This window comes from Pristis pectinata, chromosome 8 (assembly GCF_009764475.1).
Source record: "Pristis pectinata isolate sPriPec2 chromosome 8, sPriPec2.1.pri, whole genome shotgun sequence".
NCBI lineage: Eukaryota > Metazoa > Chordata > Chondrichthyes > Rhinopristiformes > Pristidae > Pristis > Pristis pectinata.
The window spans coordinates 15,474,067-15,501,825 of NC_067412.1; the positions used below are offsets into that span (position 1 = coordinate 15,474,067).

The 27,759-nt window shown below is 40.9% G+C and overlaps 1 protein-coding gene across 3 annotated transcripts; it reads left to right on the forward strand.

Annotated features, from left to right (window-relative positions):
- Positions 1-528: 528 nt before the first annotated feature.
- jmjd8 (jumonji domain containing 8) lies at positions 529-27,122 on the forward strand. 3 transcript variants are annotated; one of them, XM_052020981.1, is made up of 9 exons: positions 529-788; positions 11,388-11,477; positions 15,253-15,301; positions 16,918-17,014; positions 20,739-20,807; positions 21,484-21,603; positions 22,229-22,296; positions 22,963-23,097; positions 24,424-27,122. In XM_052020981.1, the coding sequence occupies exons 1-9, from the start codon at positions 703-705 to the stop codon at positions 24,502-24,504; spliced, it is 795 nt and encodes a 264-aa protein (XP_051876941.1). In that variant the 5' UTR covers positions 529-702; the 3' UTR covers positions 24,505-27,122. The 3 variants fall into 3 exon arrangements, with proteins under 3 accessions (XP_051876941.1, XP_051876943.1, XP_051876942.1); XM_052020983.1 differs by having other exon boundaries at positions 22,985-23,097; XM_052020982.1 differs by lacking the exon at positions 15,253-15,301 and having other exon boundaries at positions 11,388-11,439.
- The last annotated feature ends 637 nt before the right edge of the window (positions 27,123-27,759 follow it).

Sequence of the window (27,759 nt, forward strand, 5' to 3'; positions counted from 1 at the left end):
TTCCCTTGGTGGGTGAGTCCAGGACCAGAGGGCACAATCTTAGAATTAGAGGGTACAGTTTCAAAACAGAGATGAGGAAAAATTTCTTTAGCCAGAGGGTGGTGAATTTGTGGAACTCCTTGCCACGTACAGCAGTGGAGGCTAGATCAGTGGGGGCGTTCAAGGAGGAGAGAGATAGATATCTAAATAGTCAGGATATCAAGGGATATGGGGATAAGGCCGGAAATTGGGATTAGAATAGTTTTTTTTCTCCCCCCCATTCCCCATTTCTCATTTCTATTTCCCTTTCCTTGGAGCAGACTCGATGGGCCGAATGGCCTGCTTCTGCTCCCTTGTCTTGTGATCTTGTGATCTTGAAATTGCTCAGAAGCGATTGTATCGCATAAAGAACGAGAGGCTGGACTACAGTTCCCATGATGCTCTGGACCCCTGCACCGCGCGGGGCACGGCGGGACGACAGTGAAGGTCACGGGCTCCCGTAATATGACTCCGTTCAGCGCGGTGCCTGATGGGAAGTGTACTTTCGGGTTGCCGGGGTGACTGAATCCCGCGGCTTGCGTCCGTTCGGCCGGTCCTCACGGAGCGAGAATCAACCCGCTGGAGGGCCTCAGCGGGTCGAGCAGCATCCGCGGGAGGAGAGAGACCGCCGACGTCTCGGGTCGAGGCCCTGCATCGGGACACCGGTCCTCAGGGAGAGCGGCGATGGAGTCGTGCGCGCTGCGGCTGCTGCTCGCCTCGGCGCTGCTGGGCGCGGCTTCGCTGGGGGACGGGCAGACGGACGGGGGCTGGTGAGAGCTGGGAACTGCATATGTCGCCGTCTGTTTGGGAGCGGTGGAAAGGCGCCTCTCGCCAGTGTCGGGACCGTACTGCGGGTCGCGGGGACCTAGCGGCCGGTCTGCTCGCAGCGAGCCCGCACAGGTCGCTGGAAACACGCGGCGGGTCGGGCAGCGCCTGTGCGGGGAGGCTGCGCCACACCCAATGAAGGGTCTCACAGGGAAGCCTGCAGATGCTGGAAATGTGGAGCAACACACAGACAGTGTTTGGTCTCCTTATTTAAGAAAGGATGTGCTGATATTAGAGAGAGTTCAGAGATGGTTGGCTAGAATGATTCCAGGAATGAGCGGGTTAACACGCGGGGGACGTTTGACGGCTCTTGGGCTGTACTGCTTGGAGTTCAGAAGAATGAGGGGGGACCTCATAGAAGCATTTTGAATGTTAAAAGGCCTGGACAGAGTAGATGTGGCAAAGATGTTTTCCATGCTAGGGGAGTCTAGTATAAAAGGACACGACTTCAGGATTGAAGGGCGCCCATTCAGAACAGATGTGGAGAAATTACTTTAGCCAGAGAGTGGTGAATCTGTGGAATTTGTTGCCACGGGCGGCTGTGGAAGCAAAGTCATTGGGTGTATTTAAGGCAGAGATTGCTAGGCATCTGAGTAGCCAGGGCTTCAAAGGTTATGGTGAGAAGGCGGGAGAGTGGGGCTAAATGGGAGAATGGATCAGCTCATGATAGAATGGCAGAGCAGATTTGATGGGCCGAATGGCTGACTTCTGCTCCTTTGTCTTATGGTCTAAAGTGCTGGAGGAACTTAGCAGGTCAGGCAGCATCTATGGAGGGAAATGGGCAGTCACTATTTCGGGCCGAGACCCTTGAGTTCTGATCAGGACTCCTGAAGGGTCTCGGCCCGAAACATCGACTGTTTATTTCCCTGACCTGCTGAGTTCCTCCAGCATTATTTGTGTGTTGCTCCACATTTCCAGCATCTGCAGTCTCTTGTGTCTCCAAAGAGAGTTAAACTCCTCAGGTTTGTCTGAGTTTCTCTCTCTCCACAAATGCTGCCTGACTTGCTGAGCGTTTCCAGCATTTTCTGTTCCTCTTTCGGATTCTAGCATCTGCAGGCTTTTTTATTTTCAGTTGCTTATTATAATCATTGCCCCTGGGACTTCCAAGATATGACGATGGGATTCTTTATATGCACTTGGGATTGTACCAGTGCCCAAATCGGCCTTTGGCCTATCAAGGCTTGTGTTGACTTCCTGAAGGAACCTCCTCACAATGCATGCGCGCTGTTCCCAAGCCCTGAAGATTCTTTTTCCTTGCTGCCCTTTTGAGAGCACTGTCTAACTCTGTTTCAGCCTACTGATATTGAGTTCTGGATCACAGCCACTGTATTTTTTAAAAACGTATTTCCATACAGCCCTCTTGTATCTTTAGTCCATTATAGAGTCACACAGTGTGGAAGCAGGCCATTTGGCCAACCATGTCCATGCTGATCACCCATCTGTATTAATTCCATCTTCCAGCACTTTGCCCATAGTTCTCTAAGCGTTGGTGATTTAAGTGCTCGTCTTGACATTATTTAAATGCTATCAGCAATTCTGCTTGGACCACTGTGGTCAGTGACCAGTGGTGTGCTGCAGGGATAGGTGCTGGGTTCCCTGCTGTTTGTCATATATATTAATTTGAATGAGACTGCAGCTGGCATGATTAGTAAGCTTGCAGATGACACCAAAATTGGTGAAGCTGTGGAAAGTGAAGAAGGCTGTGTAAGGTTACAACAGGATCTAGATCAACTGAGAAAGTGGGCCAAGGAATGGCAGATCAGATTTAACTCATACAAGTGTGAAGTGATGCATTTTGAGAAGTTAAACCAGGGCAGGACATACACAGTGAATGACAGGGCCCAAGGGAGTGTTGTAGAACAGAGAGACTGAGGGGTACAATTCTATAATTCCCTGAAAGTGTTGGCACAGGTAGACAGGGTGGTGAAGAAGGCGTATGGCATGCTTGCCTTCATCAGCCGAGGCACTGAGTACAAGAGTTGGGATGACATGTTATAGCTGTATAAGGTGTTGGTGAGATGCACCTGGAATATTGAATGCAGTTCTGGTTGCCATGCTTTAGGAAGGATGTGATTAAGCTAGAGAGGGTGGAGAAAAGATTCACAAGGATGTTGCTGGAACTGGAGGGCGTAAGTTATAAGGAAAGACTGAATAGGCTGGGACTATTTTCTGCAAGCATAGGAGGCTTTATACAAGTTTATTAGATCATGAGGGGTCTAGATAAGATGGATTGTCACAAGATAGAGAAGTCTAAAACTAGAGGGCGCAGGTTTGTGAGAGGGGAAAGATTTAAAGGGGGTCTGAGGGGCAAGTTTTTCAGAGGGTGGTCAGTATATGGAACAAGCTGCCAGAGGAAGGGGCCAAGGTGAGTACATTTACAACATTTAAAAGACATTTGGATAGACACGTGGATAGGAGAGGTTTAGAAGGATATGGGACAAGCTCAGGAATACATCTTGGTCAGCATGGATAAGTTGGGCCAAAGGGCCTGTTTCCGTACTGTATAACTCTATGGCACTCTCTCTGGCATTGCGTTCCAGGTATTCGTCACACTCTGGGTGAAAAAGGTACCCCTCAGATCTGCTCTAAATCTCTTACCCCTTACCTTAAATCTATTTCATCTAGTTATATTCATCTCTGTTAAGGGGGAAAAGTTTCCTGCAGTCTACTGTATCCCCCTCATTTTTGTTATAATACCTCAATCCTGTCCCCTTTTAACCTCCTCTGCTCCAGGGAAAACAGACCTAGCCTCTCCAGTCTCTCATCATAACTGAAATGCTCCATCCCAGGCAAGATCCTGGTGAATCTCCTCTGCACCCTCTCCATTGTTATCACACCTTTCCTATAGGATGGTGACCAGAATTGTACACAGTACTCCATCTGAGGTCTAACCAATGTTCTGCAAAGTTGGAGCGTAACCTCCCTGCTCTTGTCTTCAATGCCCCAGCTATTTTGAGATTTCCACTCTGAGCCTTCAGTTTAAATCTTGGTCCCTTGGCCCTTGAACAGCTTCTGTTCTATTTAGCCTGTCAAAACTCATTATCATTTTCTGTATTGATATTTTCTGAACCTACTTTGCTCTCTGGGTGACTAAACCTAGTTTCTCTAAGGGAACTTTGCAGCTGAAATTCCTCATTATTGGATTCCTTACAGTAAATCTTTTTGAGAGAACTGACAGGACCTCAATGCCCTGACTGAAAGTATGAACCATAGAACCATGCAGCACAAAACAGGCCCTTCGGCCCACCATGTTGTGCCATCCATCAAAGCACCCTCACACTACCTAACCCTTTCCTCCCGCATATCTCTCTATCTCACATTCCTCCATATGCCTATCCAACAAGCTCTTAAACCTGTCCAATGTATCTGCCTCCACCACCACCCCAGACAGTGCATTCCATGCACCAACCACTCTCTGGGTGAAAAATCTCCCCCTGACATCTCCCCTGAACCTCCCACCCATAACCTTAAAGCCATGCCCTCTTGTCTTGAGCATTGGTGCCCTGGGAAGGAGGCGCTGACTGTCTATCTATTCCTCTCAATATTTTATATACCCTCTATCATGTCTCCTCTCATCCTCCTCCTCTCCAGTGAATAAAGCCCTAGCACCTTAAGCCTTTCCTCATATTCAATACGCTCTAATCGAGGCAGCGTCCTGGTAAATCTCCTCTGCACCCCCTCCAACGCCTCCACATCCTTCCTATAATGAGACGACCAGAACTGAACACAGTACTCCAAGTGTGGCCTAACTAGAGTTTTGTAAAGCTGCATCATCACTTCGCGGCTCTTAAACTCAATCCCGCGACTTATGAAAGCCAACATCCCATTGGCCGCCTTAACTGCTCTTTCCACCTGTGAGGCAACTTTCAATGAACTGTGAATATGAACCCCCAGGTCCCTCTGCTCCTCCACACTGCCAAGTACTTTGCCGTTTACCATGTACTCTGCCCTGGAGTTTGTCCTTCCAAAGTGTACCACCTCACACTTCTCCGGATTGAACTCCATCTGCCACTTGTCAGCCCAGCTCTGCATCCTATCAATATCCCTCTGTAAGCTCCGACAGCCCTCCATACAATCCAGAACACCGCCGATCTTAGTGTCATCCGCAAACTTACTAACCTAGCCTTCCACCCCCTCATCTAAGTCATCTATAAATATCACAAAAAGTAGAGGTCCCAGAACCGATCCCTGCGGGACACCACTAGTCACTGCCCTCCAATCCGAGGGCACTCCTTCCACCACAACCCTCTGCTTTCTACATGCAAGCCAATTCCTAATCCACACAGCCAAGCTTCCCTGGATCCCTTGGCCTCTGACCTTCTGAAGAAGCCTACCATGAGGAACCTTATCAAACGCCTTACTAAAATCCATGTAGACCACATCCACCGCACTACCCTCATCAATCTTCCTAGTCACCTCCTCAAAGAACTCTATCAGGCTTGTGAGGCAAGATCTTCCCTTCACAAAGCCATGCTGGCTGTCCCTAATCAGTCCATGATTCTCTAGGTGTTCATAAATCCTATCCCTTAGAATCCTTTCTAACAGCTTACCCATCACAGACGTGAGACTCACCGGTCTATAATTCCCTGGACTATCCCTATTGCCTTTTTTGAACAAGGGGACAACATTTGCAACCCTCCAATCCTCTGGCACCATCCCCATGGACAACGAGGACTCAAAGATCCTTACCAGCGGTTCAACAATCTCCTCCCTAACCTCTCGAAGCAGCCTGGGGAAAATCCCATCAGGCCCCGGAGACTTATCTGTCTTAATATTATTTAACAACTTCAACACATCCTCTCTCTTGATATCTACAACCTCGAGAACATTACCCCTACCAGCACTCCCTTCCGTGTCATCAAGACCCCTCTCCTGGGTGAATACCGAAGAGAAGTACTCATTGAGAACTTCTCCCACTTCTGCCGCCTCCAGGCACATTCTCCCACCTTTGTCTTTAATTGGACCTACCTTTACGTTAGCCATCCTCCTACCCTTCACGTTCTTGAAAAAGGCCTTGGGATTTTTCTTAACCCTACTAGCCAACGCCTTTTCATGTCCCTTTCTAGCTCTCCTCAGCCCTTTCTTAAGTTCCTTCCTCGCTACCCTATATTCCTCACGGGCCCTGTCTGAACCTTGCAGCTTATACCTCATGTACGCTACCTTCTTCTCCCTAACAAGTCGTTCCACCTCTCTCATCATCCACGGTTCCTTCACCCTGCCATTCCTTCTCTGCCTCACCGGGACATATTTATCCCTAACATCCTGCATAAGATCCCTGAACATCGACCACATCTCCATGGTACATTTTCCTTCAAAAAGGACATCCCAATTTACACTCCCAAGTTCTCTCCATATAGCCTCATAGTTTGCCCTTCCCCAATTAAAAATCCTCTTGTCCTCTCTGCACCTGTCCCTGTCCATGACAGTTTTAAAGGTTATGGAGCAATGGTCACTGTCCCCCAAGTGCTCACCCACCAATAGATCCTTCACCTGTCCCGGTTCATTTCCTAAAACTAGATCTAACATGGCATTCCCTCTAGTCGGCCTGTCAACATACTGCGTCAGGAATCCCTCCTGGACACATTTAACAAATTCTGTCCCATCTAAACCTTTGGCACTAAGCAGGTTCCAGTCTATATTTGGGAAGTTGAAGTCTCCCATTATAACAACCTTGTTATTTTTGCTTCTCTCCAAACACTGCCTGCCAATCTGCTCCTCTATATCTCTACCGCTACTGGGGGGCCTATAGAATACTCCTAGTAGAGTAACTGCTCCCTTCCTGTTCCTTAATTCCGCCTATACGGACTCTAGAGATGATCCTTCTACAACATCCATCTTTTCCACAGCCATAACAGTGTCCCTGACCAGTATCGCCACCCCTCCTCCTCTTCTCCCCCCCCTTCCCTATCCCTCTTAAAACACCGAAAACCAGGAATATTCAATATCCACTCCTGTCCTGACGTCAGCCACGTCTCAGTAATAGCCACGATATCATAGTCCCCCATACTTATCCAAGCCCTCAGTTCATCCCCCTTATTCCTGACACTTCTTGCATTTAAGTAAACACACTTCAGTCCATCTACCTTACTACTTTTATAGCCTGTATTCTGCTTCTCCTTCCCCAAAGCCTCTCTACCTGTTTGATCTAACTTTTCCCCATCCCCTTCTTCCTCTGACCTACTCCTCCGGTTCCCTTCCCCCTCACAAACTAGTTCAAACCCTCCTGAACCACCCTAGCAAATCTCGCCGCAAGGATATTGGCCCCCTTCTGGTTCAGGTGTAACCCGTCCTCTCTGTACAGGTCCCACCTTCCTGAGAAGAGATCCCAATGATCCAGAAATCTAAAACCCTCCCTCCTGCACCAACTTCTCAGCCACGCATTTATCTGCCACCTCCTCCTATTCCTGCCTTCACTATCGCGTGGCACCGGCAGCAATCCCGAGGTTGCTACCCTTGAGGTTCTGTTCCTCAATCTTCTGCCTAGCTCCGTGAACTCGCTCTTCAGGACCTCATTCCCCTTAATAACCTATGTTGTTGGTGCCAACATGGACCACAACTTCTGGCTGCTCTCCCTCCCGCTCAAGAATCCTGTGGACCCGATCAGTATGCATCTCTGTTCATGCAGCACTAGAATTTAAGGAATAAGTACAATGTCTTTTTCATACATTTGCCAATAATACATTCACTAATAATCAAAAGAAAACTGCAGATGCTGGAAGTCTCAAATAAAAACAAAAAAATGCTGGAAATGCTCAGCAAGCATCTATGGAAATAGAAACAGAGTTAATGTTTCATGTTTTCGTAAGCTAATCACCACCATTCTTGACCCCTCTCATTAACACACTGCCAGTCTGATGTCCAGTATTGTGATGAGTAGAAATTGTGGATAGCGCATTGCCTCTTATGGATTAATTTTACGGATTAATTCTAGATTAAGGTTATGGATTCATTTTCCTACTCAAAAAATCTAGGCAAATCTTGGATGTGGTGTGCTGTCAGAGGTGCTGTCTTTTGAAAACACGAGACATTAATTCTTTCAGATGTACATAAAAGGGCAAACAAGTTATGATGTTACCCTGGTTCATATTTATTTCTCACAAAATCCTGATTATCTGGCAGTTTGTGGGAGCTTGCTTCATACACATTGGTTGTAACATCTGCATTACAGAAGGAATGCTACACTGTCAGAGGTCCAGCATTTCAGATGAGCTGTGTAAATTGAGGCCCTGCTTGCTCTTCCAGGTGAATGTAAAATATCTCAAGGGGCTATTTTGAATTTGTACAGGGCAATTATTCCTAACCAATATCTATCCTTTAACAAAGCCACTAAAACTGGGACCTTATGTGGATTTGCTATATTTAAACTGTATCTGCACTTCAAAAATGTTTCATTGGCTGTCAAGCATTTTAGGAGATCCTGACATTCTGAAAGGCATGAAAGTTTTTCAATTGTTCTTCCAACGAAAGAAGAAAGAACAGTGTAATTACCTTTAGTTGCCACAACAGACTCCAGTCTCTTGTAAGTGGATCCATCCACTGATGCTGTACAGGATCACTTACAATGCTGAGCTGAGCTATCAACTTAAACTCTCGTCATTAAAGGCCATACCTAAATTGTGGGATGATTTCCAAACATTTGTGGTGGAGTTGTGGACAATTTGCAAAAGTAAAGAAACGTAATATTTTCTTGCTATTAATTGTAATAATTTGCAAAAGTCAGTGAAGAGGGAAGCCACAGTTCTGCAATATCACAATTAAACTAGGGCAGTACTCATCATTAAGATTTGCCCTTATAACCTTGTCTCTATCCCTGCCACAGCTCATCTTCAGCTGAACCACTTATCCATCCCTTTATCAATAGATTCTACTATTCCAGTGGTTTCATGATGGATCTCCAATCTTCCAAGTTCTGAAATGCTTGAGGTTATCCAAAATTCTGTTGTCTTTACCTTAGTTTACATAACATCTTATTGAATCCTACTCTGGCAATGCTTCCATCATAAAATTGTCACCTTGCCTTCAGATCCCTCCTTGGGCTTCTCTCTCTGTGTCTCTGTAATCTGTACCAGCTTCCTGATCCTCTGCAATATTAGCTCCTCAGTTCTAGACTTAGCAGACTTCCTGTGGATGTGTGCATTCACAATCTTAATCACACCTACTAATTATGGAGTCATCCAGCACAGAAACAAGCCTTTGGCCTACTGAGTCTGCAGTGACCATCAAGCAGCCACTTACACTAGTTTCATTTTATTCTCCTCACATTCCCATTGACTTCCCTCAGGTTCTACCAGTGACCTACAGTCTGGGGGCAGTTTACAATGGCAAATTAACCGACCAACCCACATATCTTTGGGATGTGGGACAAAACCTGAGCACCCAGAGGAAACCTTTGTTATCACAGGAAGATTGTGCAGACTCCACCTAGACAGCACCAGAGGTCAGGATTGAACCCAAATTGCTCGAGCTGTGAAGTATCTCTGCCAGCTACTGTGGCAATGCCTTCAGCTGCTGGGCCCTGAGCTCTGGAATTTGCTGTCAATGCACCCCTCTTCCACTCCCCAGGTAGACCCTAAAACCTATTTGTTTGATCAAGCTTTTGATCACGTATCTTTATGGTGTAGCTTAGTGTCAAATTCTGTTTGATAAAATTTTTGTGAAGCAATTTGGAACATTTTACTACATTAAAGATGCTAGATTAACACACATTGTTAATATTGGAAATGAGAAATACTTTCTCCAACCCAAAGAAAACTTTTGATGTTAGATCAGTTGAGAATTTCAAAGAGATGTATAAATGTTTTAAAACAAGAGTTTTGAGTGCTAAGGAACAAAAATGGGTAAATGGAGTAAAAGCACAGATCACCCATGATTTAGTGCAATGGTGTCACTAGTTCAAAGGGATGAATGGTCTGTCCCTGTTCATATGTTCCTGTGTTTGTGTAACTTTCACTGTCACTATCTTGCACTAATGGTGTCATGTAGCCTGACCTGCAGTAGACACACTGGTCAATCATGTGGTGTATTATCATTCTGCCACTGGCAGCCATGCATGCACCTTTTAGGCCCTAAGCTCAGTAATTCAATTTCTCATACTGTCTGTTACCTTGTAAGACCATGCTTAAAACATCCCTTTTTAATCAACTGTCCTAAAACGTGAGTCACTGATGTGAGTCAGTATCAGATTGTGTTTGTTAACACTCCTCTAAAGACGCTCAAGATGTTTTGATATGTTAAATACAAGTTGTATTATCATATTAGATATGAAAGTAGTCAGGAGCAGAGAACTGCAAAGACTGAGGTTTGGGTTTGAGTAGTAGTGTAAGAACTGTTCAGCCACATTTGATGTCAACAGATTAAAATGTCATTTTTATACCAAATTGATTGAACTTTGTCCTAATAAATTCAATTATGTAATCAAAATTGCAAGAGATTAGAGTGTGAATAGATTGAACACTGGAGAATATATGTTGAACTAAGATTTTAAAAAGGGGTGAGGAGCAGAAAAACAATGTGTGCTTTAAAACTAATGATGAAAAAGAAAAATGGATTATGAAGGAAGAAAAATAAAATACTTGCATTAATATAGTCCCTCCTTCACTTCCCTTTCAACATATCTCAAAACAGAGTCTGTGAAGGACTTTTGAAGAACAGACACTGTTATTCTGAGTTGTCAAAGGGTCTTTGATCTGATATGTTAATTCTGTTTCTCTTTCCACAGGTGCTCCCCCAAATGCTGAATGTTTCCAGCATTTTCTGTTTTTATTTCAGATTTCCAGCACCTGCAGTTTTTTTGATTGTTATTCTAAAGAAAATGTTCCAGTCAATTCACATACAATTTCCCACAAATAACACATGATAATGTCAAATAATCAGTTTTAGTTATGTTGAATGTGGGATAAAGTTTGGTGAGTTTGATAAAGTTTAGGGAAAAACTCCCCTTCGAAATAACGTCATGGGATTTTGTACATTTATAAAAGAGCAATCAGAAACTTGGTCTGCTTTTGGAACAAAATGTTTTGGCACCTTTCAGACTGTTAACGTTAAGTTTATTTTTACACAGCAGCAGTGAGTCACAATTCTAGAAATGTGAACCAGTTCTCTGACAGATTATTACATAATGCTGCTTTGAATACCTTGCCTGTGGCATTCAGGAAACTTGACTGATCATAGGAAAATAGTTCCAGTCCCCTGGGCTGAATGAATTATACGTGTACACTTCTGTTAAATAACAGAAATGTATTCAATAGACTGCATATTCATGTGAATAGCTTTTTAAAATGTATATATTTGGCAGTAAGTTAATTTGCCCCAGATTTGATTTTGAGGTTTGGGTGTCACATGAAAACCACTTGTGACTTGAGATTCTTGAATATCTAAGAAAGACAGTTATAATTACATTCATGTTCTGAGATATTCGAAAACCATGGTTCTTTGGTAGGTGAATCCAAATGATATTGCAGTCTTGTGGACTGATGTTTTGAATATTTTAATCACAATTGCCAATTGAAATGTTCAGTGACATTTTTACATCTCAATTTTTGCAGGCATACAGATCACTCCATGCAGATGGTTGGCAACGGATCATGCAATGTGGAAGTGAGAGACTCTTTGACTTATTCTGAATTTGTTCACCGGTATGTTTTTACAATCAGCTGTAGCACACTTTTCCACCTTCTCCCCTCCTGGACTAAGGATTGGATCACATTGAAGCTTGGCTCTATTGCCTGATATGCTCCAGGCATCTCAATCTTATTGACCTCGAAACTGATGAAAATATAGTACTGGCATACGTACAGTATACACTGTTATCAATATTCCAGGGCATTATACATGAGGGACTTGAGCTACTTCAATTTCCTGGAATTTATATCTTGCATTATCATCATTCTGCTGAAAACAGAAAGTGATTATCTTAGCGAATTCCCATTGAAACCTATAGTAATAAAGTTTTCTGAATTTAAGCAATTCTTTATGCCAGTGTCGCCTAGGCTGCAAAATAATTGCATTAAAGGCTTGGCAACAGTATGATTTATGGACAAATTTTTGAGGAAATAACTTGTTTTATTCCCCAGAGTTGGGAATCTTGGTGCAGGCCATAGACTGACTTTTGCTTATTGACTGAAATTAACATTTAATTATTGGTATTCAATCTAAGCCAGCTACAGGCCAGTTTTTTTTCTCTTGATTAGAATTGCCAACTTCCAAAGTAGTCTGAAGTTTTATGAGATGCTCACATCTCCACAAATCCATATAAAGCCCTCATCACTGACTATTGTCCTTGTGCTAGCAGTTATTTATCAATCTGGGTGGAACTAAGGAACAGTAAGGGCAATAAAAATCAGTGGGAGTTGTTAACAGGGTTCCAAATAGAAGAAATGATGTAGAGCATGTTGTAAATAGGAAAATTAGAGGTGCATGTAACAAATGTAATACAATGATCGTAGGATCTTTTGGCTACATGTAGACTGGGCAAATCAAATTAGTACTAACAATGCAGTGGAGGAATTCCTGAATTTCTAGATCCGTATGTTGAGGAACCAATTAAAGAACAGGTTATTTTAGATTAAATACCATTCAAATAAGAAAAAGTTGATCAATTGTCTTGTTGTAAAGAGGGTCCTAGGAAAGAGTGTCCATAATATTATAGAGTTTAACATTTAAGTTCAAAAGTGATATAGTTCAATCTGAAATCCAGGAAGGTATGAGGGGCAGTTTGGCTAGGGTAGTGTGGGAAACTATATTAAAGGGTATAAGAGTGGACAAACAATGGCAAGTCATCTGCTACATGATTTACAGCAAATATATATTCCTCTAGGACAAAATTGGTCCAACTGTAGATTATAGGAGAAAAGGTGCATTAAATTGACAGAAGAAACAGTGAATCTGAGGATTAGGAGTGTTTTAGAATTCAACAAAGATTGATCAAGAAATTTGGTAAAGGGAAATCAAGAATATGAAAATAAACAGGCAAAGAAGCATTAAAAAAGACTAGCAGCTAGTATGCATATGTAAAAAGGAAAATACTAGCGAGGGTAAATGTGAGTCCCTTACAGACAAAGAATGGAGAACTTATAATGGGAAATGACAGAGGAGTTAAACAAATACTTTGTCTGTCTTCAATGGAAGAAGACACAAAAAAATCTCCCAGAAATACTGGAGAACCAAGGTCCAGTGCAAGTGAAGAATTAATATTAATGAAGAAATACAACTAAAAACTGAGCACTAATGATCTACATCAGTGTTTGAAAGAGATGACTATGGAGATAGTGGATGCTCAGGTTATTATCTTATAAAATTTTATAGGTTCTGGTTCCTGCAGATTGGAGGGTAGCAAATATGAGCCCATCATTTAAGAAAGGATGGAGAGAGTAAACAGAGAACAAACAACCTGTTAGACTGACCTCAGTAGTTTGGAAAATGGTGAAATCTATAATAAAGGATGTCATATCGACATATACTAAAATGATAATATGCCTGGAAAGAGTCAACATGGAATTATGAAAGGGGAATCATGTTTGATTGATCTGCTGAAGTTCTCTGAGGAGGTATCTGGTTAGATATATGAAGGGGGATCAGTGGACATGGTGCATATCGATTTTTCAGAAAGCTTTTGATAAGGTCTGTAGTGGCTGTTGCTGAACAAGGTTAGAGCACGTGGGATTGGGGATAATGAATTAGTGTAGATTTAGAGTTGATTAATATATAGAAAATAAATCATAGGAATAACTGGTTCTTTTTAGGTTGGCAGGATGTGACGAGAGAAGTACTGCAGGGATCAGCGTTTGGGCCCCAACTTTACAAGCTTCACCAATAATTTGCTAAGGGGAAAAAATGTGGCATTTCCAAGTTTGCTGATGATCTGAAACCAAATGGGAATGGGAGTACGGATGAGAGGCTTCAAGAGGATATAGAAAAGATGAATGAATGTATACCATCTGCCATGTTGTTGCCCACTGTGGAAAAATGTGAAGTTATCAACTTTGGTAGAAAAACCAGAATTGATGTTCTTTTGAAATAATGAGAGATTGGGAAGTATTGATGTTCAAAGGGACCTGGATGTCCATATACTTGGGTCATTAAAAGCTAATGTATGGTAGCAGCTGTCAGTTAGGATGACAAATGATACGTTGGCCTTTATTACTAGAGGATATGAATACAAGAGTAACGTTATCTTATTGCAATTGAATAGGGCTTTGGTGAGACTGCACCTGAAGTTTTGTGAACAGGTTAGGTTTCTTTATCTAAAGGAGAGTTTATGCTTGCCAGTGAAGGAGTGCAACAAAGATTCAATACATTGGTTTCTGGGATGGCAGGTGTGCTGCAAGAGGAGAGGTTGAACAGACTAGAATGAGGGGTGATCTCATTGGAACTTATAAACTTCTTTGAGGGCTCCAAAGGGTGGATGCAGAGAAGGTGTGTCCAGTGTCTGGATGTCCAGAACTTCGATCGCTGTCACAAAACAAGGGATCAGCCATTCTAGGATTGAAATAAAAAGAAATTTCTTTATCCAGAGGCTCATGAATCATTGAAGTTCTCTACTGTCGAAGCTCAGTCTTTAATTTCTGAGAAGGATAGATTTTTGGATATTGGAGCCATTAGGACAAATGGGAATATGGCAGGACAATGGTGTTGGGGTAAAGGATCAGCATCAATTTGTTGAATGGCAGAACAGGACTGAGGGACCAAATGGCTCATTCCTGCTCCTATAGCATATGTTCTTAAAAGTTGTTCTTTTGTTGAATTACCTAATGAGTCATCCTAGTAATTCAAGTAAGCACAAATATTTTGTGTTCATCAGGAATCAAGGTAATAGTTTAAACAAGATCCTTTGAAGAGTGAAAACGTGAGAAATGTCTTTGACATGCAATTATTGACAAGATCAATATATTGGTCATCAACCAGGTTACTTTTAACTTGCAGTGATATGGTTCAATTTGTTCTCCAGAAAACTTTGCCATAATTTCACCAATGACAGATTAGGGACATAACAATCGAACTGATGGCAGTTGTTGCCATTATCACCATTGCAGCAGATGTTTTCTCAGGGAATAGTACGCAATGTATCTAAAAGCCTGGACAATGATTTGAACTTGGCAAAATCAGTTTTATTTGTGAAATGGAGGAAAGGACTGAGTGGGTCCTTGGAACAATTCCTGGTTTCTTGTGCTTCAATTTTGTAGCCTCTATATTTGAAAATAGATACTCTTGCTACTGCCACCTCATTGGTCAGTAAATTCCAAGTGCAAGAATCTCAGTTAGTATCAACAATTTAAATTAATTGGAGCATTGATTTTTAAACTTCAGACATCCTTCCCATCCCTTCTCGTACATAGCAGCCAAAGAGGTAAAATGTTTGTACGATATCATCATAAAGCAAAAAAGTAAACTTAATATGTCCACGCCTTACAGGTACGCATATTCAAAGCCAGTTATTTTTCGAGGACTCACGCAGAATGAGGTGAGTGACATTCAATGTGCTATTTTCTGAGCAAACATAACTGAATGAAAAGCAATCTGGCTGCATTTTGCTGTATTCTATTATATTTCATGTTTTATATGTCCATATGCGTTCTCGGAAAATGAGTAATTTGGTTGAGAAAGGGTTTTTTTCATGTTGCTTCTGGTCCATTTACTATTTGCCTTAAATCTTTGCCCTCCAAATACTGATGCATGTGTCACTGGAAACAGTCCTTTCCTATTTACTCCATCAAAACTGTTCATGATATTGAACATTTGTCAACCTCCTTGGTTGTAGGAACAACCCATCTTTTCCAGTCCCATTGTTTAGAAAACCTCTTCTAGTCCCCCTTGCATATTTCCTGAAGGGTGTTGCCCAGAACTAGTTGCATCTTCTGCCCAAGGCCCAACAAGTACTTCTGGCACAAGGCCTAGCTGATGACAGGAAAATCCCTTCTTTGAAGAATTGATATCTGCTCTCCTGAATACTGTTCTTTCAATTTGTAGGGGGCTTTTTCCAAATACAGTCAAGCAGCATTCTTCCCTCTTACGTTGGCGTTGTTCTCCAGTTCATTGGTATCTTGGCAATTGAGAAAATTGTTATGTCAATTGCTGAAATGGTATATAACTGATGTAGCTTCATGTCAGTGTGGTGTATTACCTTGTCTCCCAAATTGGTGATTTAAAATTCACAAATGGGCTGTCTTAAATCCAGTTCTGCTGAAGGGTCCAAGACCCAAAATGTTGACTCTGTTTCTGTCCCCATTGATGATGCTTGACCTGCTGGGTGCTTCCAGCATGTCTTATTTTTAAATTGCAACAATAATATTCTACCCAAACTTTCTTCTCTTCCTGGAAGAAAATAAAGAAGTTGCATTTGTGCTGTGTGGACATAAAAACTCTTAGAAATTTCCTAAACTACTTCATATATTACAATTATCTTTTAAATACAATCATGGTTCTGTATGTGAACATGATAATCATGTTGTGTGCCAGAAAATGTCATTATTGTCAGTGAAAACAGTGATCAGTCATTCTGCTCTTTCTGGTGTTGGTTTTGGGACAAACATTGGCTGTTGTACACTTCAGATTCTTTAATGTTCACACAACCTATTGGAACCTACAGAAGCATTTCCCTATACTTCCCATGATGTCCTGAAAAGTTGGCTTCTCTAAAACAGTAATGGGAGTTTTTTTCTTGGGTTTTCAAGAAAATGGCAAACACTTTCCTAGGACTCATTCAAGATGCAGTCAGAGCCAGGCCAACGCTACCCACTTGCTATGCTACCAAAAACGCATGTAATTGCACATACTATTGTCATCTCATTGTGTACTAGATATCAAGGTTCTAATTTAATCTTGTGTTTAACTTTTAATCTCAAACTCAGTCATCATGATATTATCAGTGTTCACTTTTTGAAACAAATTGTAGCCTTGTTATTCTTTCCCAAGCCAATCTATTGTTCCACATGCCCTGTAGTGTTGAAAAATAGGAATGGCATTATTAAGCCAACAGCAGACGTTAATAATGCAAACTACCATCTGGATAAAATGAATGATACAGCCTCCCTGAATGCAAAACTGTGGCTAAGCATTTTGTGTGTTTATATTTTTTAGCAATTCAGGGCTCTCTGCTCTAAGCAAAGGCTTCTGCAGGAGTTTGGAAATCGGTTGGTGAGACTGAGCACAGCAAACACTTACTCCTATCAGAAAGGTACTTTTAGTAAACGCATTCCCTAATGTTTAGTTGGATAAATATAATCCTATGGGTTCATTCACCTAATCATGTCCTACCCCTGCCTGGCCATTATAACAGAGGGCTATTGGGATTCTGTAAAATGTCTCAATTAAAGGTTAATTGAGGTTAATAGTGTGGCACTTGACATGCTGTAATTTGTAAAGCCATGGACCAGTAGCTAGAACATGGGATGAGACAAAAAAAAGTCCCTTTATGACTCTTGTGAACAGAATAGACCAAACAGACTCCTATGCTATAAATTCCTGAGATTCTATGAACATCCATGCTATGCAGTATGTAGAAAAACAAACATACAACACAGGAGGAGAGGAGGTCAGTCTTTTTCCCCAGGATAGGGGAATCTAAAACTGAAGGACATGGGCTTGAGGTGAGAGGGGAAAGATATAAAAGGGACCTGAGGGGTATATATGTAGAACAAGCTGTCAGAGCGTCAGAGGAAGCTGTAGAGGCAAGTATAATTTTAACATTTAAAAGACATTTAGACAGGTACATGGATAGGAAGGGTTTAGAGGGATATGGGACTAGCTTAGGTAGACAACTTGGTTAGAATGGACGAGTTGGGCCAAAGGGTCTGTTTCCATGTGGTATAATTCTATGAAGCCATGTTCATGCCAGTTTTAAAAAAAAATAGCTATCTAGTCTGTTGCCACCTACCAACAATAGGTCTATATCCCTGCGGGTTACAGTTCTTCAAATGCACAAACAATTTCTCTTCAAATGTAAGGGTTTCCATCTTACAATAATGTGTTCCAAATCCTACACCACACACTGGGTGAAAAACTTCTTTACCTTCTCTCTAATCCTTCTGACAAGTAATTTAAATGTACATGTCGAGTGATTGGCTAACCTGCTTAGAAAAATATCTTTACTATTTACTGTATCTAGACCAATCATAACTTTATACGCCCCAATGAACTCTCCCTCATTCTCTTCTGTTCCAAAGAAAATAATCCTATCTTAGCCATTCTTTCTTCATATCTAAAATGTTCTAGTCTTGGCAACATTGTTGTAACCTTCTCTGTAGAGGTGATAAGATGGGAGCATATGCAATGTGGTGAGCATCATAGGCAGTACTTTCTGCCCAGCTGATCAAACCATCTGTAACTTCTTGCAATGTAAAGTCTTCCTCCTCCAGGTCGACAGCACAACCAATTTTTTAATCACCTGCAAACTTGTCTGTCTCTCTGTCAGTCCTGCTGCTCTTTTTGATAATAGCTAAAATATCATTCTTTCAATGTGTTCAGTTCAGCGAACATATCATTCTTCCAATGCATCAAGCAGAGCCTGATACTGTTTTTGGCTATTTTCCAACCTTTGTTTATTCTGACTTCCAAACTGTTACTAATTTTCTGTCCACCATTTCCAGTTTTGTCTTTCTCCATTGTTGAATCTAAACTCAGCTTCCCATCCCATTGCCGAACTAGTTTAACACTCTCCTACAGCAATAGCAATCCTGCCCATAAGAATATTGGTCTGGGCCCTGTTGAGATGCTTCCCTATCCAGCCTATACAGATCACACCTTCCCCACAACCAAACACAGTGCTTCAAAATCCAAAAGCCCTCCCTTGTACACCATCTCTTCAGTACTGCATCACTTCAGCATCCTCATATTTCTGTACTCGCTGACATCAGGCACTGTGAAGAACTTGGGGGTTGTTACCTTTGAACTCGTGCTTCTTAAATCTCTTTCCTAACTCACTGAAATACATCAGGACATCATCCCTAAATCTACCTATGTTTTTAGTACCAATACAGACCATGGACTCTAGCTGTTTACTCTCCCCCTTCAGAATGCACTGCAGCTGCTTGCTGATATTGGCACCCAAGCATCAAGGAAGCAACATACCATCCTGGAATTAGTCCTGTGACCACAGAAACTTCTTCTGTCAGTTTCTTTAGAGCGATAGAATGTCCTGTACCCATTGCTGTTTAGACCTTCTTCTCATGCCTTGTTCAATTCTGCTATCCATGGTGCGATGCTCTTGACTGTGGCTACACTTCCCAGGGAACCACCTTCTGCAACGGCATTCAAAACCTAAGACGGGCCATCCCCGGGTAATGAACAGGCTCTGTTTTACAGATATTGGTATTGGTTTATTATTGTCACTTGTACCGAGGTACAGTGAAAAACTTGTCTTACAAACTGATCTTACAGGTCAATTCATTACACAGTGCAGTTACGTCAAGTTAGTACAGAGCGCATTGATGTAGTACAGGTTAAAAAAAAATAACAGTACAGAGTAAAGTGTCACAGCTACAGAGAAAGTGCAGTACAATAAGGTGCAAGGTCACAACAAGGTAGATCGTGAGGTCATAGGTCATAGTTCATCTCATTGTATAAGGGAACTGTTCAATAGTCTTATCGCAGTGGGGTAGAAGCTGTCCTTAAGTCTGGTGGTACGTGCCCTCAGGCACCTGTATCTTCTACCCGATGGAAGAGTAGAGAAGAGAGAATGTCCTGGGTGGGTGGGGTCTTTGATTATGCTTCATCAAGACAACGAGAGGTAAAGACAGAGTCCAAGGAGGGGAGACTGATGTCCGTGATGCGCTGGGCCCACAACTCTGCAGCTTCTTGTGGTCTTGGGCAGAGCAGTTGCCATACCAAGCCATGATACATCCTGATAGGATGCTTTCTGTGGTGCATCGGTAAAAGTTGGTGAGAGTCAAAGGGGACAAACCAAATTTCTTTAGCCTCCTGAGGAAGTAGAGGCGCTGGTGAGCTTTCTTGGCCATGGCATCCACGTGGTTTGTCCAGGACAAGTTGTTGGTGATGTTCACTCCCAGGAACTTGAAGCTGTCAACCCTCTCGACCTCAGCACCACTGATATAGACAGGTGAATGTACACTGCCCCCTTTCCTGAAGTCAATGACCAGCTCTTTAGTTTTGTTGACATGGAGGGAAAGGTTGTTGTCATGACACCAACCTTGTCCATAAATCAGAAAATATAGAAAAATCAGCATTGTAATGAATGGCATCAAAAGTACATAAGATTGATGAGAAAGAACCATTACTAAGAACTGGACAGAGAGAGGAACCTAGTTCTGCCATTGCAAGAACAAACGTATGTCAGACTTTTGAATTTAATATTATGGGAGCTCAGTCGTACGTATGGGTGTTGATAAGTCAGGTGTTTGTAACCAGGAGAAGGCCTGTACTGGTGAGAGAGCAGGATATACCCTTTGGGAGAGGGTGCTCCTGAACTACCTGCTTGCTCCATTTTGTCTGTATGGCAGTTACCCAGTTTGCTGTGCCTGTGTTGTCTTGAACTGCGTGACGACCACCTCATAAAATATTCACCCTTGCTAATGGATTGCAGGGACATTAGCTGTTGTTCAATATGCAAACAATATTGTAAAACTAGAAAATTGGGGATCATTGGAAGTATTGCACCTGCCATGAAAATCAATGTAAATAAGCCAAAGAACATCCTTTGTCGTCACCTGGGGCCACCATCCTCTACACTCAGCTTATTTAATAGACCCAGTTTATTTCTCCAACTTTCATTCTGTCCTATTCACAAGGCTTAGCTGAATGGAACACAGTGTGCAAATGACTCACAGGTCATCACCATGCAGGATGTATGCATTGGTACTCTAGGTGAAGCAATGCACTGTTAACTGTAACTGTTTTTCCTCTGCAGTTGGATTTTGTTAACTAAATCAATTCCCTTTTCTCAGTTGATGTTCCTTTTAAAGAATATGTTGAGCACATAATGAAGCCTCAGTCTTTGGATTCTTTGGGCAGTGGTGAGTTTTTTTTATCTGGCTAAAATACTGTTGATTCCAAAACCTAACCATTTGTGCAGAGTTTACTTATGAGGGATACTGAAGCAGCAATGTAGAAAATATTAGGTGAAAAAGTTGAAGCTTTCTGTTAAAATAGACTGTTTTCTGTTAATGCAGTTAACAGTTCCAAAACTGTTTAAATGTGTGTCAGTAAGTGAATCAATAATAAAATGGCATTCACATCTGATACTATAACAAGTCAACTTAAACTCCACTTTTAAAGAGAACAATATCAAAAGAAGATAAAAACAGACACAATGATTTACTTTTGTTTCACATCAAGGCATGTTTTTTTTACCTGCTTCCAACCCTCACTCAATACCATTTAGCACTGATGGAAATTGAAAATGAGAACAGCCTGAGCTGAGACTCCCTTCTGACTTTTTTTTGGGGAGGCACTACAACTGGTCAAAATTAGGCACTTACTGCCACAGGCGAAACTGAACTGAAGCTATTTGTAATCAGTCTCCAGCCTAGAAAGTACCTAGTGATGCAAGCATTTTTTCAAACTAAATTATGATGTTTCCATGAATTCTTCTTTGTAAGCTAGTTAGCTGAATGGATTATTGCAGTGGGATTGAAGCCTGGTCTCATGAGCTACTAAAACTGTATGTGTCTTTTTATTTTGTTTGAACAGATACACTGTACTTTTTTGGAGATAACAATTTTACAGAGTGGGACTCCCTCTTCAGAACATACATCCAGCCTCCATACCAACTCCCTGGTACCAAAGGAGCTTACAGCTTTGGGATAGCAGGTTAGGCCATAGCTTCAACAGGGCTGGTTATGAAGTATTCAAATTTGTTGCTGAATGGTCATTAAAAGCAATGTGTAATGTTACATTTCTACAAGTGTAAAAATACACCAGTGATCAGAATAGATGGCATTTATAAGACGTGCATGCACACATACACAGGACACGATTGCTACGTAAACAAGGTGGTTTAGTGAACACACAAGACCAGTCACAAAGGGTGACAAAATCGAGAGGGAAGTTTTTCCCTCCTCCTCACAATGGCAGCAGAGCACAAGTTGTCTGATATGAACAATGTCATTGATAGAAAATGTTCAATGAGGATGGAGTATCTTAACAATTTTTAAAAAAATCAGACCTTTAATTAGGATGCCTAACCACCTCTGCAGATTTGCAGTCATTTATACCTTCCATTGAAAGACTGATTCTATCCTGAGAGCAGGAAGATCTTCATATTATGTAGTATTCTACCATATCTACTAAAGATAACCAGAAAAAATAGTGAAGCACATGAAAATCTGCTATCAGTTCAACACAAATAGGTTTGTTAACATGTTTGTTCTCATTCTCTTATTTATAATTTGCAACAACAGTAATTAAGCTTTTTTTCTGGTTGTCTCCCTTTAAGGTGCAGGTACAGGAGTGCCTTTTCACTGGCATGGAGCGGGATATTCTGAGGTTATATATGGACAAAAGGTGAGAATTGAGAACTGAAATTCATCACCTGAATAAGAATTATCATAATATTATCAGTAATATCAATCAGCCCATTATGGCTATACCAGATCTTTTGAGCTATTGAATTAGGTCTAATACTTTACCCATAGCTCTGCAACTTTTTACTTCAAATACAATTCCCTGTATAAAGTTCCTGTTGAATTCCTTTACTCTCCCAGACTATACAGTCCAGCCCATAACAGCCTGTAAATAACAAATGATGACAGATAGTTTATTACAAAAGTGTGAGGTGATGCATTGTAAAGTAAAAATGAGGATTGGAAGTTTAATGTAAGGATGATGGAGAACAAGAGAGAAAACAGAGACTCCAGTGTTCAAATGCATGTTTATAAAGTGACTTATGAAAAAAAAACCCAAAATGCTATTTATGTACAAAGCAACATTTGTATAAGGCCGTGGTTGGGCCACAGATTTAAAACTGTGTGCAGTTTTGAGCACCTTTTTAAACAGAATACAGCATTGTTCCAACAGTTGATTATGATGTGAAACTTAAGATATTGAACAGTTTCTATTAGAGCAAATTATTTTAAAGGGTTACATTAAAGTGAATGCAGAAAAATAGCAAATAATTGTATTCTAGATCAGTACATTGGTTCTCTAATTCTTTTTAAATGTTTTGGCCAGCGCTGGTTTCTTTATCCACCAGACAAAACACCAGAGTTTCATCCAAACAGGACCACACTATCATGGATGCTTGACATATATCCATATTTAGCAGAAGTGGACAAACCCTTGGAGTGTACCATACACCCAGGAGAAGTAAGTTTAAAAAAAACTACACATTTTACAGATTGCTCCCACAGACAACTAACAAGAATCTTGAATTTATTACTAGCCTTTATGGTAGAAAAAGCAATGTAGAGATTTGAGGTGAAAATGGGTACCAAATCAAAAGACTTTTTAAAGTGACCAAAAATTTGTTCTTGGAAGACTACTAAAAAGATCTTGAGGGGAATATCCAGGGCGAGGGAAATAACTGGGCAGTGAAAATGGAAAAGATTGGGTGAGGATGTGGAAGGGTGGGTTAGTATGTTTGCTGATGACACAAAGGTTGGCGGTGGTGTGGATAGTGTAGAAGGTTGCAGTAGATTACAACAAGACATTAATAGGATGCAGACCTGGGCTGAGAAGTGGCAGATGGAGTTCAACCCGGAAAAGTGTGAAGTGGAAGATTGAATTTGAAAGCAGAATTCAAGGTTAATGGCAGGGCTCTTTGCAGTGTGGAGGAACAGAGGGATCTTGGGGTCCACTCCATAGATCCCTCAAGGTTGCAGTGCAGGTTGATAGGATTGCTAAGAAGGCATATGGTGTGTTGGCCTTCATTAGTTGGGGTATTGAGTTCAGGAGCCATGAGGTAATGTTGCAGCTCTATAGAACTCTAGTTAGACCACACTTGGAGTACTGTGTTCAGTTCTGGTCGCCTCATTATAGGAAGGATGTGGAAGCTTTAGAGAGGGTGCAGAGGCGACTTACCAGGATGCTGCCTGGATTGGAGAACATATCTTATGAGGATAGGTTGAGTAAGCTGGCCTTTTCTCTTTGGAGAGGAGGAGGATGAGAGGTGACTTGATAGAGGTGTACAAGATGATAAGAGGCACAGATCGAGTGGACAGAGACTTTTTCCCAGGGTGCAAATGGCTAACACAAGAGGGCATAAATATAAGGTGATTGGAGGAAGATATAAGGGGGGTTGTCAGAGGTAATTTTTTTTCCCAGAGTGGTGGGTGCGTGGAATGCACTGCCAGCAGAAGTTGTGAGGGCAGATACATTAGGGATATTTAAGAGACTCTCAGATAGCCACATGAATGATAGAAAAATGGAGGGCTATGTGGGAGGGAAGGGTTAGATATTTGAGCAGGATAAAATGTTGACACAACATTGTGGGCCAAAGGGCCTGTACTGTGCTGTAATGTTCTATCTTCTGTTTCAAAACTCACCTAGTGATAATAGCTGGATTTCAATTCTTAAAGGTTAACCTTTTTGCTAAACACAAAGGGGCGTGAGCCAAACACCTACCTTATTTAGATTACCATACTCTATGTGCTCCGAGACCTCACTGATTGAAACTTGTTCTTCCTTTTGCAGATACTGTATTTTCCAAATCACTGGTGGCACGCTACCCTTAATATTGACACCAGTGTCTTCATTTCTACATTTTTAGGATGAACTCTTTGAGAACTCAAAAATTACATGGCTTACCCAAGCCTTTTTTTCCCGACCTTCCCTGAATTGAGAGTCTAAAATAGCTGCCTCAAACAGGCATAATGATGAACAGGACTAAAAAAAACCATGCCAGCCCATGTATCTGTTATTTGTTCATGGTGTAAACATGAATGCAGATGAGCATACAACCCACCCTAAAAATGAAAGGAGAAAGAAAAGCTCATATGAAAAATTCCAGGTGTCTTTTGCATTGGGGGTGGAGTGGTGCTCAGGTTGCTGCTTTGGGGCTGGACCACCAGACATCAGTATGTTGAACAGCATTGTTTGAAGTAAAGATTCTCCAGATGAACACAAGTTTCATACTTGAGATGTGGATTTGCTCATATTACATTCTTTGTAAAGAAAACAAGTATCACTATTACATTCCAGCACTGAAATAGTTATGATTTTTTTCCTGTAGTATTCAAATAGTTGATAATTACAGTTTATTGTACCTGATTTGCAGTGCAAGAAGAGATGCTACTTATAATTGTGTCCCCTAGTGTACAATTTTCCTGCAAGCATTTTTTACCTCAAGGTATGAAATGTTTCCATTTTCCTATTCTCATACCATGTCAGATTAGAGCAACAACTATCCCAAAACACTTTACAGCCAATAAAGCACTTTTGAAGTGTAGTCATTGTTATATCTAGAAAATATGGCAAACCATTAAGCACAAGCAATAAGATAAGCCAGATAATGTTTAGTATAGGTGAGGGAGGGTTAGATGGTAGCCAGTGCAATAGGGATAACTTCTCTTCAAAATAATGCCAGCAGAGAGCAATGAAAGCCTTGGTCTAACATCTCAACCAAAAAACAGTGCTCCTGTATTGTGCATGAACATCAGTCTACATACAGTGTCCAAGTCTTTAGAATGTGGCTTGGACCCATGATCTAGTTGGTTGAACACAGATAACACCCACAATGCATGGATTGTCTGCACAAATAAAATGTAAACCAAAATAAATCAATTTCAAATACCTGCAGTGAAGGAAAACGAGGAGGAGAAATACTGTCAGTATCAGATTAGAGCTTGTGTAGATCATCAAGTAACAGGACTTGCTGCAAATTAGTTCGAGTGTGAATGAGCAAAAGGCTAGCGAGGGAAGCATTAGCCAGGTACAGATGGGTTGAATGGACACTTAGTCAAATGCTCTTTGTAACTAGTGCAACAGAAAAGATTGAATTAGTTTCACAGTTACCTGGAAGAAGAGTGGAAATAGTGACTAAAGGCTGAAGGAAGAACTTTGGAAAACTTGCACCAAGTGTGCCAGATGAGAAATAGCATAGGAACCAAATGAAGTGGTAACGTGATAGAGCAGATGGCCATCAGTGCAGTTATTTAACAACTTTTGCCTTTTACCAAATAAGAAAAATGACTCTTGACTTGGCAAACTCCATGCCAACAATACACAAATTTTAACATTCCAAAAGCTGTCACTGACAAAATTCCAGCAAGCCAACTTCAACAGTTTTCCCAAACACAAGTAATTTTAGTGATTCTCAAACTGAACCAAATCCAATTCAAACCCTCACAAAGCAAAATATTGAATAATGGTTATAAGGAGCTCCTGCCAAGCAATTTAGTCACCTATGGCTGAAATTTGGACATTCACAATAGTTGTAAAATAGTCAACTGCCAGACAAATGACTGAAGTATTGAAGCTTAGTGAAGGTCCTATTATTAACCTCTGCATCAGTATCAAGGAAAAAACAGATCTATCCAAATCAGCTTTGACTTTCATTCCTCAAGTGTAATGGGAAAGTTGACTTCGTGTTGTGATAACAAATTAATATCTTACAAAATTAAATGTTCAATTCCAGTAAATAGTGAAATAGCAAGAATGGAAAGTTGTTTCAATACTTATCAATTCATTTTCTCCTTACTCAGTGATCCCTGCATTATAAAGTGTCTGAAAACCAATCCTTCTGTTTTGCACAAACTAAAATGTATGAAAGTTTAATGTTAAGCCAAACTTTTGAGAGAATTTAGTCTAAAAACTACAGGTATTGCAATAATTTAGTAGCAACAAATAAATTTCTTGAAATTATTTGACATCTACACCAAAAGACTGTCTTTATAACCATTTAAGTGCAACTACAATGTAAAAGTGAAGCTAACTGACAGCTTAAGTAATGGTAGACCATTCAAGATATTAGACTGATAAATGTTAGGGAGTTTACATACATTTAATATTTCATTGCACTGCTTATTAGTACAAGATATTATTTTCCTATGACAATATTTTCCAGAGTACTTCCAGGCATCTAAAATGTTGGCTAAACTGCAACCTGATGATTTTCAGTACTTGAATACATGAACATTTTCTATGGCATTTTAAGCATCTATTTTATTTTTTACTTGGTGTTTTTGCATTTCAACTTCGGCTGTTTCAGATCCACCAGAATGAGCACAGTAATAGACCAGGCAGAGTCTGATGGACTATGGAGCCAGTTCTCAGACATTCATGTGATTCACAGTTATTCTCAGGAGAAAGATTACAGGAAAAGTTAAAAATTGTTGTAAAAATTGAACTGGACCACCCCTGTAAAAACAAATAAATGTTTGAATGTAAAACAACTACTACTGAGTGTCTTTATACAATTAAGTCATGAATACCACCTCATGTAGTCACATTTAGTTAGTAGTACATTGATATTTATTACTGTACACTGATGACAAACAGAACCATTGTTCTGCAGGTTACGAGTGAGATAATCTCACTAGAAAAAATACTTTTGCAAAATCCAGATATTTTAATTAAAAAATTTAGCAACTTCCAGCAGAATTTTGCACCCGCCCACACCATGCAATAAAGATGTTTTTCCAGGGTGTTCTAGCACTTACCCAATATTCCTTTAATGTGAAAGGATACACACACATTATAATTCTATTTTTAATTCCTATAGATCATTACTTGATTGATACACAAGAATTTTTATCATGTCTGCGGCATTATTTGGGCCATACACAGTATATACAGGTAAAATTTCAGTAGTTTGTTTACTGCTAAAAGAGAAGTTTTATCAATGATTTACAAGATCCAATCCATTTGTCCTTCCCACAAAATTCTATATCATGCATCACGATATACAGACTCTTAACCTCCTCTCAACCCAATGTATCCCCTTAAAAAAAATGAAAATGGTTACAACTTGATGTCAATTTAAATCATTCTAACGCCAATGTATCTCCTACATCACTCCGTTGTTCGTAA